The sequence below is a fragment of the Notamacropus eugenii genome, chromosome 4 (genome assembly GCF_028372415.1).
Source record: "Notamacropus eugenii isolate mMacEug1 chromosome 4, mMacEug1.pri_v2, whole genome shotgun sequence".
Taxonomy (NCBI): Eukaryota; Metazoa; Chordata; class Mammalia; order Diprotodontia; family Macropodidae; genus Notamacropus; species Notamacropus eugenii.
Window position 1 is genome coordinate 53,152,988 of NC_092875.1, and position 12,660 is coordinate 53,165,647.

The following is a 12,660-nucleotide window of genomic DNA, read 5'->3' on the forward strand; positions in this document are numbered from 1 at the left end:
ATTCCCCCACTCCATTGTCTAGGGAATGCCTCTTCCCCTGTCCTCCTCAAGGGAGATACCCCATCTCCAGGCTATGCTGTTGCCAAGTGTACCCTGTGATACTAGAAAATACTAGAAAAGAGAATGGTCTGTTGAACTGTCCAACAGGCACTCCCACACATACAGACACAGAAGCACATTCTCATTAGTACAGAGACAATCCTAATTCCCAGGACAAGGACTAGTAGCATATCCTTACAGTAATTAATTAGTCAGTGATCAGGTTCACAGAGTGCAAATCACAGGAGCCTGTCTGTGGGTGTTTAGATCTCTAAGCCCCTGGAGACAGAGGGGGATTCTCTGTAGCTGCCAGCTGTCAGACAGAGGATGCTCTCTGGTTCTCAGCAGCACTTTTGTCCCTGGTCTCATTTACATCTGACCTTTCCCTACTGCTCCTTGTCCCTCCCAGACCCACAGAAACTAGGTATAGTAGGAAGAGCACTAAGAAGCAGGAGACTCAGGCCTGCCCCTGATTTGCTACATGACGTTGGGCCTTTCTCTGGACCTCATCTTTCCTACCTGTAAAATTAACAGGTTGGGTTTGGGTCCTTGTAGGACCTTAACAGACTCCCCCTCATCTTCTCTGCTCTTTGTAGACATGGATGAGTGTAGCAGTGGGGAGAGTCCATGCCAACGCCACGCTGACTGCATCAACATCCCAGGAAGCTATCGCTGTGAATGTGCCCGTGGCTACAAGCTCTCTCCTAGCGGAGCCTGTGTGGGTGGGTAGGACCTTCTGGGTATCTATTAATTTAAAGTGTTTGTCAATGACCCGTATAAAGGGACAGATAGTGTTTATGATGCTTATGAGATAGGCAGATAATACGAACATGGGAACAATGGCTAGTACGTTGGATGACAGCATCAGGATCCAAAAAGATGTAGACAAGCTAGAATATTGGGTCTAATTTAATAAGATGAAATATAATAGGGAAAAAAGCCAAGTTCTGCTTCAGTTTCAAAAAACCAATTTCTTAAATACAAGATGGGAAAGGCATGGCTACACAGCAATTTATCTGAAGAAGATTGGGGAGGGGGAAGACAGTGAATTTATAACATGAGTTATCACAATATGACATGGAAACCCAACCTGTTAATCTTATCTTAAGATTAATAAAAGCCTAAGTTCAATAACCTGGGAGGTGATAGTCTTCTCAAGCCCTATCTAGAACATTTTCTTCAGCTCTGGGAGCTCACTTTAGGAAGGTTTTTGACCACCTGGATCATGTTGAGAGAGGGGGAGTAGACATGATGATGAGAGGGCATGAAATGAAAGGCCTGGGGATCTTTAACCTGAAGAAGAGAAACTGTACAATGGAGACCCAACAGTTGTCTTGGACAGTTCAAGTCTGTGGTGTGGAGGTGGGGGTGAGGGTGGGGGGAGGCTCATTTTGCCTGACCTAAAGGGTAGAACCAAGAACAAGAATTGATGAAGAGGCAGATATGGGTTTGTTGGGGATGTTGTAGAGAGGATTCCTGTTTAGGCACAAGCCAGACTAGGTGGTCTAGGGGTCCCTTCTAACAGAGATTCTGCTATTTTATGACTATGTGAGAGGCTCAGCTTCCTCTGGCCCAGGTTGGGGCAAAACCCAGTCCCACTTCTTTTGCCTAAAGCTCTACCTGCCTGGACCTCCTTGACCCACACCCCTCTCTCTCCATAGGGAGGAATGAGTGCCAAGAGATCGCAAACGTGTGTAGCCATGGTGACTGTGTGGACACTGAGGGAAGCTATGCCTGCATATGCCACCAAGGCTTTAAGGCCACCATGGACCAGACCATGTGCATGGGTAAGTATCCTTTCACTTGGCCCTTAGGGCTAGGTCATTACGGGGGAGCCACAGTCACAGTCCCTTACCAACAATCCTCTCCTGTACAGGTGCCCCCACCAACATGATACTGCTCTAGATTTAGGTTATTTCCCTTAAATGAGAAAGCCAGCCTACTACTGGGATAAAGAGTTTTGGAACTGGAGTCTGGAGGCCCGAGTCACAACTCTGACTGGTGCTTCTGAACTGTGTGACCTAGAGAAATGATCTCCCCTTTGCTTGGCCTCTGTTTCTTCATCTGTAAGAATGAAGTTAATGTGTCTGAGGGGTCAGTGTGAGGAAAGCTCTTTGTAACCCCAGAGAAATAAGAGCTTTTGTTCTGATCCGTGTCAAACATGGATCTACCTGGGTCTGCTCTGAGAGATGGATCTGAGACATGGGGTCTGGTCACACCAACAGGAGTACTTGATTAACTGAATAGGGCCCTTGCCACCAGGAGGGGGCTAGCTTCTCCAGTTAAGGAGGAATGGAGCCAGTGCCACCCAGATGGCCCAGAGTTCTTGCCCTGCTCCCCATCTTAGGTCCCCATCTTAAGGCACAAGTTTGCCTTGATACAGATCCAGATTTTCCTTTGTTTCCCTTCTGTTCTGAGTTCAACTCAGTGCAATAAACATTGATTAAACACTTGCTATATGGTAGGTATTGTGCTAAATGCTCGGTATACATATACAAGCAAAAAGGCACGTCCTGCCCTCAGGGAGCTTACTTGCTAGTCCAGGAAGGCCACACAGGAAAAAGAGAAGGGGGAGGGGGCAGGGAGAGGTGAGATACCCAAGCAAAAGTCCAAGAGAGGAATGATGCAACATTTACAATACACAGATAAGTGTGAACTAGATTCTCCTTTCATGTCAGACACTAGTCTGTGCAGCTATCACCCATCATTCCCTACCCCACTAGGGACTTCCAATCCTCAGGTTGTGACCTTTTCAGACTCAGTCCAGCCCTTGGGGAGAGGGAACAGACAGAAAGAGAGAGAGAGAGAGGCAGAGAGAAAGAGAGAGACAGAGACAGAGAGACAGAGAGAGACACAGAGACCAACAGAGAAAGCTACTTGTGAAAAACTAGCTATTTTTAATCTTTAATTATTTATTAATATTTATTTCCTGGCACTACTCTTTTCCATTCTATGTATGTCCTATGTGTCTAATGGGGTAGGGGGAGAGACAGTGAGAACAACAGAGAGGAGAAAGACAAAGAAAGATATATACACAAGAGGGGCTAAGAAAGGGACAGAAATATACACAGAGAAAGACAGAAAGACGGACATAGACAGCAAGACACAAAGAGAAAGATGGACTTGAGGTAAAGACATAGAAAGCCAGAGAGATATACACAGAAACAAAGAGACAGAAAGGCAGGAACAGAAACAGGAGAACAGAGAGGAGAAAGAGAGATTAGAAAAACAGTGAGGACACGAGACAAAGAGCAGAAATAGGAAGGAGAGAGAAACAAGGAGACAGGAGAAGGGCAGAAAGAGAGATTTAAAAGAAAACTAGAAATATACATAGAGAAGATGTAGATAGAAAGAAAGATATAGAGAATGAGAAACAGAAAAACAGAAACAGAATCGAGTCAGACAAAGAGACATACACACAAAGTCAGAGAGAAAGAAGGAATCAGAGAGAGGAGAGGGGTCAGAGAGAAAGAGTTTAAAGAGAGAAAGAAATTGAAAACAAAAGATAGAGAAATGTAGACAGAGGAAGGAGAGAGACAGAGAGGAGGGGAGCACACAAGAGAGAGAGAGAGAGAGAGAGAGAGAGGGAGATCAAGACAGAGAGATACAAATAGGAGAGAGGTGCACACCCAGAAAGAGAGAAAAAAATACAGATGCAAAGAAAAAAGATAGAGGAAAAGAAAGACAGACACTCAGTTGGAGAAAGACGGACAGAAGCAATAAAGAGAGTGAAAGACAGAGGAATAGCCATCTCCCCATGACTGGGGGCTTAGTCTCCAAGCAGGGGACGCAGAGCCAAGTGGAGGAATAAGTTTTGATGATTTACTTGAACAGATATTGACGAGTGTGACCGGCAGCCGTGCGGTAATGGGACCTGCAAGAACACCGTGGGCTCCTACAACTGTCTTTGCTTCCCCGGCTTTGAGCTTACACACAACAGTGACTGCATGGGTAAGCTTGCCCCTGAGCAAGGCACAGCAAAGGGATGGAACCCTGGAGCTCAAGAAGGACCATTAGGCATAGGCTTCTCCAGTCTTGCCTTGAGGTCTTCCTCTTGGAAGGGTGCAGCCATCTTCTCTGCCCACTAAGGAATCCCAGACCTTTCTTCAGTCTGGAGATTGGAGATTGAGAAGAGGTAGGGAATGGGAGAAAGATGGGAGAAGAGGAGAAGGAATGGTGAAATGGGCAAGAAGAATGAGGGGATTAATGGGAGGATAAACATATGTAGAAATGACTATGGGGAAAAGGTGGGGAGCAATCAATCTACAATCCTCATTCTAAACAAGGATTGCAGCATAGAGTCCAGTCCACCCCCCTTTTCAACCCAATTTCACATTGCTCCTCTTCACACACCTCAAGTTCTGGACAAACTAGACTTCTGATCATTCCCACCTCCACACATTTGCATGTGCTATCTTTCCTGACAGTGGGATGCTCTCTTCCCTTTTCTCTGCCTTTTAGAATCCTTCTCTTCTTTCAAGATTCAGCTCCAAGGAACCTTCCTCCAAGAATCCTTCTCATTCCTCCCAGCTCAAAGTAAATCCTCCCTCTTCATATATTCCCCAGCAGTATTTGCTTAGATCTCTTCTTTACCGCCATCACAGCCTGCCCATCATTATGCTCATCTGTGTGAGGGTGGAGGACCTTGGGAGCTGGCCCTAATGAGTATTAGTTATCAAAAATCAGGGACAGCTCAACAGTCACATCATTCGATTTTTTCAGCACCTTAGGTTCTGTTCATCTGGGTCTTGTAACTTGTCCTCTTAAGATTCGCGTTTCTTATCTTAGCCATTTCCCCTATTTTTTGAAAGAGAGAAAGAAAGGAAGAAAGAGGAGAGGAGAGAAGGAAAGAAGGAGGGAGTGAGGAAAACAAGTAAAGAGTTGAGTAGTTCTGCATTTTCTCTGTCATCTGTTTTCAACATTCTATTCACCTGGCTTTGATCCCTTCTTTCATTTTCCTCTTTCTCTCTATATTTGTCTTTTATATCTTTTAAAAAATATTAATTCTTTTTAAAAAAATTAAAAAACAAAAACGTTATCATTAGCTTTCCTTGCAAACTCAGCTCATTCCGAGCGTTAGAAGTCCTGGTCCTGTTCTTACTGCCCATGCCCCATGTCGGAATTCATTTTCTCCTTGTGTCCCTCCTTCCCTTCTTTGAGATGTGTCCTTTAAAAATCTAAGTTGTTGGTTGATTTATGCCCTATGCAATTTCACTGACTTTTTTACACAGCTTCCTCTTTCTCCCTACTTTGGATGTTTCTTTTTGTCTTCATATCAGAATGTCCTTCCTGAGAGCTTCCCATTTCTCCTAAGTGAACTTCTGTGTAATTTTACTCCATGAAATCCTATATTTCTTTTTTTTGAGCCCTTTAAACTCTGCTCTCTCAAAATCTAGGATTCATGTCAAACTCTACCTGTATTTTCTTTCCTTCTCTGTCACCAGTTCTAGTGGAGAATGGTCACTTTCCACCAAGGTTCCCTTCATTTCTGCAAGTTCCTTATTGTTGTTGAGAATTAGGTTAAGAATTTAAAAATCCTTTTGTTACTTCTACCACCTTTGGAGAGATGAAATTATTAACTGCTCTGACAAGAAAGAACCCTAACAGATGTCTGGTCAATTGACCCTCTCTATCCCTATGACATCATATCTCTGTTCCAGGCTTCTGGTATGTTTCATGAGTTCAATCAATTAGTCAATAAGAATTTGTCAAGTGAATCAGCCAGTGAGCATTTATTAAATGCCTGCTATGTCCTTAGCACTTGGCTAAGTTCTGCGGATACAAAAAAAGGCAAAAGACAGTCCCTGCTCTCAAGGAGCTCACTGTCTTAGAAATATACACCTCAGAAATTTCAGGAGATCTGTGAACTTGGGTGGGGAAAACATGGCAACTCTGTTTGCATATTTTTATCAGGCTCTCTAGCTTACTTTGCTTATTATCCACATTTTGCGTATGCTTGTAGATACCTGAGACCATGGGTTTACTGAAAGCTCTTTTCTTGGATTTCTTTTCTCCTGTGGATTTCTGGGAATTTCTACCATTCTTTTTCTTCCTATGCTGCAACAACTATTTACGAGAACTAGTCTAGTAGAGATATGTAAACAGTTTTCCTCTGTCTTACTTTTTTTCAGTTTCAGATCCTTTGAATTTGATTTGAAAGAGTTTAAGCAAATACATATTTTTTTAAAATACAACGTTATTTGTTGTACTCCATCCTCAACCAAGAGCCCATCATTATTTTAATTCATGGTCTAGAAATTTAAATCCTGTTTACGGAGGTCACCTTCTTAACTAGCTGTTCATTTCCAAATTGAATTGAATTTTTTATTCTATTTAAATGTTTTATTGATTATCTTTACTTTCTTTTTTTTATTGTTATCACTACTCAATAATGTGGTCCATCAATACATAACACTCTCCCTTGTACCAAATAGGTATAATCAAGCAAAATTAATCAACCATGTCCAACTATGCATACTTCCAGCCTACCATTCCTCCTCTGAGAAATGGGAGACACACTTCACCATCAGTCTTCTGAAGTTGTGATCGATCAGGGCACCAATCAGAGTAACTGAATTGAATTGGAGAATCTCCTCAGCATCCTTCAGACTCTTTGGGATCTTGGGATCTTGTGTCTCTGCAGATATTGATGAGTGCACCTCACTCACGGGGCAAGTATGTCGGAATGGACAATGTATCAACAGCATTGGCTCCTTCCAGTGTCTCTGCCATGAGGGCTATGAAAGGACTGCAGATGGCAAGAACTGTGTGGGTGAGTGTTAGTAGTCATTGTGCCAGTTATCATGGCAGCAAGCTCTGACTTAGCGGGCCCAGCTCACAGTTCTAGATAGAAAAGTGCTAGTTGTGAGAGCTACCATTTTTTTCTTCTTAAACCACTGGCCTCATTGTGTTTTTGTGTGGGAACACATAGAATATTGATATGAATGATAGATTCAATTTCTTTAACACTTTAATGTTTACAAAATGTTTTCCTCACGATAATACTCTGAAGGGCAGGTATCATTATTCCCATTTTAGAGATGAGGAAACAGATTAATCAAAGTTCAATGGGTTTTTTTTTTCAGTCATATAGCTAGGAAGTGGCAAAGCTGGGATTTGAACCCAGTTCTCCCAACTGCAGGATGGAACAAGTCTAACCTCATTTCCATAAATGAATGAATACAGCATTTATTAAGTTCTTACTACGAACAAAGTGTTATGCTAGAGAAGTAAGCCAATCTATATTCACATTCCAGTGGAGGAGATAACACATATACAAGGTTTCAGCTGCAAGTCAGATGGAAAAGTCCTAGGATCCTTAGAGTACAGCATCAAAGTAGATGGTAGTGCCTCTTCTGTGGTGCCGTTTCCGCTGATGAAGTGATATCAGTTTCTGATGTCAAACCATTTGACAATGCCAAGGACTTTGGAGACAAGAATGGACCTGCATGAGTAGCTGCCAGGCTGCATCTCCACAGGGGCTGCTTCCCAGGAGAATGGCTGAGGGCACTGGACTACAAGCCTTCCTGTTCTCAAGTCTCTTACTTTCAGGGTTCTGGGCTATCCCTGTCAGGGTCTGAGGTGACCCTTCAGATAATTTAAAGATGGAAGTCAACAGTTTTCACTGCAACACAGGGCACGGTTCCCCTAAAGGCTGCTATTGCTGGCCCTTCCAGAGCATAATGTCCAATCAAGGCGGCCATAATAAACTTCTAATGGCCCACTTTTTTTGTTTCCTGTCATACTCCCACCTCTGCCCCTACACAGCCATGCTAGAGTATCCTCTAGGCCCAGATCATGGATTCTTGACCTGGAGTCCACAAATCCCCCATAAATACATGAATCAATTTCTAGGGGTCTGTGAACTTGGATAGAAAAAATTACATTTTTATTTTCACTAACCTTTACTAACTGAAATATACTTTTCCTTCAGTTTTTAAAAATATTATTCTGCAAAGGGGTCCGTAAGATTCACCAGACTGCAAAATGGCCCATGACCCACCCACATCCATCCCCTCAAAAAGGTTAAAAATCCTTGGTCTAAATAGACCAAAGCACTGAATTTTATTTTAGGAGTGAGACTAGGGGGAAGGCTGTAAACCAGGGGTGGGGAACCTGCAGCCTTGAGGCCACATGTGGCCTACTAGGTCCTCAAGTGTGGTCCTTTGACATTGAATTCAGTCAAATGGCTGCACCTGGGACCCTAGAGGGCCACATGTGGCCTCAAGACCACAGGTTCCCCACTCTTGCTGAGTCTAAAAACCAAAATGAATGTTGTTCTATGTGGCACCTTCAGGCATTAAATGGAGATGTCATGTAGCAGACATATAGCTAAAATGAAAAGTCCTTCCTGCTTTGTCTGTGTAAAGCCTGTTTCTTAAGAAATCAGCCTTTATTTCAGAAATAAGAGGGGCTGATGGCATATTAGATGGAGGGCTCACTTCAAAGCCAGGAAGACCTAAATAGGAGGTGAAAGAAACCTATATTTTTCTCAATTGCTATTTGTGTTTCTTGACCAGAAATTGAGCTCCTTGCTTATTTGAAAAGTGAGTGTTTCATTTTTCTCCCCCAAAATCAACCAAAGGAAGTGATTTGAACTTCTAGTTAGTGTTTGCTCTTGGCACCTGGTGGCCAACTCCCACCATTCTGAGATGTGTAGAACTCCCAGTGCAACTTGCCTGGAGGTGTATAGATGCAGATGGGGGTTCCCCAGAGTCCCAGCTAGACCCTGGGTGGTGGATGCTCTCCTTGCCTAAAAACCTGCCTCTAGCCCATTTTCTTCCAGTGTAGACTTCCATAGGTGGAAAGAGTCTTAGAAGTTAGGACTCTTCACCATCCTGGAATTCTTAAGCAGAGACACTGACCCTCTGACTCTGGGGATAAGCAGCTAGTGGCTTCTCTCCCTGACAGACATTAATGAATGTGTGAGTTTTCCTGGGACCTGTTCACCTGGGACCTGTCAGAACCTGGATGGGGCATTCCGCTGCATCTGTCCTCCCGGCTACCAAGTCCAAGATGACAGCTGCATAGGTGAGTCCCTTATCCAAACTCTTATCAAAGAATCTACCAGAAGCCTGGACTCCAAGGCTGTTTCTGGATATGGGTATTTTCAATCAGAGGATCTCAGAAATCATCTGACTCAATATCCTTTCCCTTTTTTACTGAGGGGAAATTGAAACGCAAAGAGGACAAGAAACTTTCCCAAAATCACATGTAAAAATAATACAGTAACTCATAATTATATAATCAATTGATGGATCAAGCATTTAAATTTTTTTCTTAAAAATTTATTTTGCATGCATTTATAACCTGTTCTTCCCACTGCCCCCATTGAACAAACAAAAAACTAACCAAAAATGAGACCCTAATCATAAACATACATAGTCAAACAAAATAAATTCTCATATTGGCCATGCCTGAAAATATGTCTCTCCCTTGGTTTTGTCAACATTTGCCGAATGAGTAAGCAGATTCAGAGATATTAATTGGCTTACCTAGCCAATCCAAGACTCAAGCCAAAATCTTCCGCACAAGAGCCCAGTTGAGGGTATTCCCCCACCCCAATCTAACCCTACCCCTTACCCATTGCTGGAGGCATCCATCCCACCAACTTACTGATGTGAAGAAGGTCAACAGATCTGCCACTCCAATGTCCCCTTGCTCTAGATATCAATGAATGTGAGGAGGAGCCCAACCTCTGCCTATTTGGCACCTGCACCAACAGCCCTGGGAGCTTCCAGTGCCTCTGCCCACCTGGCTTTGTCCTCTCAGACAATGGACGACGCTGCTTTGGTGAGAACCTGGTCTTGAACGGGGTCTGGATAGAAGAGAAGACAAGCAGGCAGTGGGCAGGAGACAGGGCACGGAAGTCTAAGGCAGAGCCAAAAGGAAAAAGGAGACAAGTGACCAAGGGTCCTGAAAGTCAGTAATGTGAATTTCTGTCTGGAGCTTGTTATTTTCTGCTCAGAAAATAACAGTCAGGAGTTGTGAGTCTAGCTCCCCTCTGGGACAAAAAGGGAGCTTTTTTTCTCTTGGTAGGAGAATAGATTCTTATTAGGAATGGTTTGTGGTGGGTGGAGCTGAGGATTAGAAGTAGACTGAGCCTGTGATTTGAGGTCAAAAGATGCTGAGACTTTTCCTCGCGTACACCAAGACTGGGGTATCTGGAAGTGATCCCCAGGCTCTGGACATGGGATGAGGCTAAGAAAGGGGCTTCACTGGGAGTTCGATGTGTACCCTCTCTCTAAACAACCTCTTAAACCTTTGTACTGGTGCAGAAGAAGAAACAAAATCTCAAAGAGTTGGAAGTGATTTCAAATGCCATCTAGTCCCACCCATATTTGGGCAACCTCAGATTCAATCCCTCTTGCACATGATGGCCCTTCAAAGACCTCAAGACAGCAATCATACTCCTCCCCACCCCCACCTGTCTTTGGGTTCAATATCCTCAGTTCCTGCCATTGATCTTTGTATGTCCAAGCCCTGAACCACCAAGGCTGGTTTCCTCTGGATATGTTCCAGCTTGTCCGAGATGCCCTTTGTAAAGTAGGCCACCCAGAACTGAACACAATGGTCCAGCTGTGGCCTGATGGGATCCATCACCTCCCTCATTCTGAACTCTCTGCTTCTCCCAGTTCTGGCCAAGACTATCTATTTGGCTGCCATTTTACATGGTTGAGTCACAAGACCAATGGGTTTTTATTACATGAACTTTTGCCTACATGTGACTCTTCTACTCTCCACTTGTACCATTTACTGACATGAAGACAAGAAATCCTAGATCTTGAGGCAAATGAATTCCTAAAATGTGGAATAGAGAGTCAGTCAGCCAACACTCTTATGTGCTAGGCACTGTACTGCACACCAAACATACAAAAAAGGGCAAAAACTCCCTGCCCTCAAGAAGCCTATATTCTGTGAAGAAGAGAGAAAGGTATATGCAGAGTAAATAGAGAGAAGGGGTCAGTGATGTTTGTAAGTGTCCAGGGGCCTGACAAAGAGCCCATGCCTTTCAGAAGACACAAGGTGGGCTCCCCCTCCCCTGCCAAGCCAAGCGCACTCTCTCCCTCGCCTACTTGGCTCTGCCCCTAGGAAAGGACTGAGGCCAGAGAACTTGTCAACACCTCACTGAAGCTCTCTAAAATAAGTTTGATCTGATGAGGTTGTGCCTTGAAGGCAGAGTCTCCTTCCTTCCTTGGCCTCAGAAGCTGTCCACATGGTATCAGGTTTCCTGGAATTTTAAGTAGGAATTCTATTCTTTGCAGGCAAACCTGCTAGATAGAAAATTTCTATTTTAGGGAAGAGGAGAGGGGGCTCTCTTGGGGAGAGCTTTCTTGTTGAGGGTGGGCACTTGGGGATTCTCTCAGGGAGGAGCCTTTCTGGTTGGAGAGAGAAGACTTTCTATGATACTTTTCCATAATGGTGGGGGGGGGGGCAAGGAGAGAATCTTCTCTACATGGCAGGGGTTTCTTTTTCAGAGGTAGGGAAGGTTCCCCTCTCTAGGGGTAGAAGGGGTAGTCCTGGGGAGGAGATTCCTGGGGGGGAGGGAGAGGGTACTTTTTATGGAAAGTTTTTTTCCATAGTAAGAGGACTTTTCCTTGGTAAAGGTCTTTTTTCTCTGGAAGGGTGGGTGTCTTCCCTCTTGCAGGGACTCTTAACCTGGGACCTACAAACTTTTTTAAAAATATATTTTTATAAATGTATGTCAATATCATTGGTTTCTTTTGTAATTCTATATATTTTATTTCATGCATTTAAAAGCATTATTCTGAGAAAGGATCCATAGGCTTCACCAGACTTCCAAAGTATTCCAGGACACAAAATGGTCAAGAACCCCTGCTTAACTGGGACTGTGGGTCTCATCCCATTCCCATACTCCCCCACATTCCTGGGGTGATGTCAAGACCTCTGTCCCACAGACACTCGTCAGAGTTTTTGCTTCACTCGCTTTGAGAATGGGAGGTGTTCAGTCCCCAAAGCCTTCAACACTACCAAGGCCCGATGCTGTTGCAGTAAGATGCCTGGAGAAGGATGGGGGGACCCCTGTGAACTGTGTCCCCAAGAGGGCAGTGGTGAGTAGTTCCTTTTGACCCCTGTGGATCAGAGATGCTAAGGAGCTGAACTGAGGGGGGAACCAAAAGAGGGAGTAGAGAAAGTAGGAGATGCTACTTTCTAAAACCAGATAGTTACCGCAGATATTTAGATAAATATGTGAGGAAGGTAGAAGGGAGGGGAGGGTGCTATCTAAGGACAGACAAAAATTCCTTTGAACATAGAGGGTCAGAGTTAAGAGGGCCCTTAGAACAAAAATTGTCAGAGCTGGGATGGCTCCTAGAATATAGCTGTCAGGGTGTTTAGAATATGTAATGTCATGATTGTACAGGTATAACATATCTGATCTAGAGCTGGGGTGGGGGAGAGAGAACAAGGATTAGAATTCGGAGCTCAAAATTTTTTTTAAATGTTAAAAAATTGTTTTAATATGTAACTGGGGAAAAATAAATTGTATATAAAAATATATATAATTTCAGAGATCCCTTCCAACATAGAATGTCAGATCTGGAAGAGCTCTTTGATGTTAGAACCAGGGCCCATTTCAGAATCCACCTCAGCCTTTGGATT

At 43.7% G+C, this 12,660-nt stretch overlaps 1 protein-coding gene across 2 annotated transcripts in view; it reads left to right on the top strand.

The window, feature by feature from the left end:
- Positions 1 to 12,660, top strand: part of FBN3 (fibrillin 3) — a 103,257-nt gene that overhangs the window by 71,875 nt on the left and 18,722 nt on the right. For both annotated transcript variants that reach the window (XM_072600972.1, XM_072600973.1), the window contains 7 exons: positions 636 to 761; positions 1,701 to 1,826; positions 3,874 to 3,990; positions 6,683 to 6,811; positions 8,950 to 9,069; positions 9,706 to 9,831; positions 11,958 to 12,110. In XM_072600972.1, the coding sequence (XP_072457073.1) occupies positions 636 to 761; positions 1,701 to 1,826; positions 3,874 to 3,990; positions 6,683 to 6,811; positions 8,950 to 9,069; positions 9,706 to 9,831; positions 11,958 to 12,110 (897 nt within the window). The remainder of the gene's footprint in view (positions 1 to 635; positions 762 to 1,700; positions 1,827 to 3,873; positions 3,991 to 6,682; positions 6,812 to 8,949; positions 9,070 to 9,705; positions 9,832 to 11,957; positions 12,111 to 12,660) is intronic.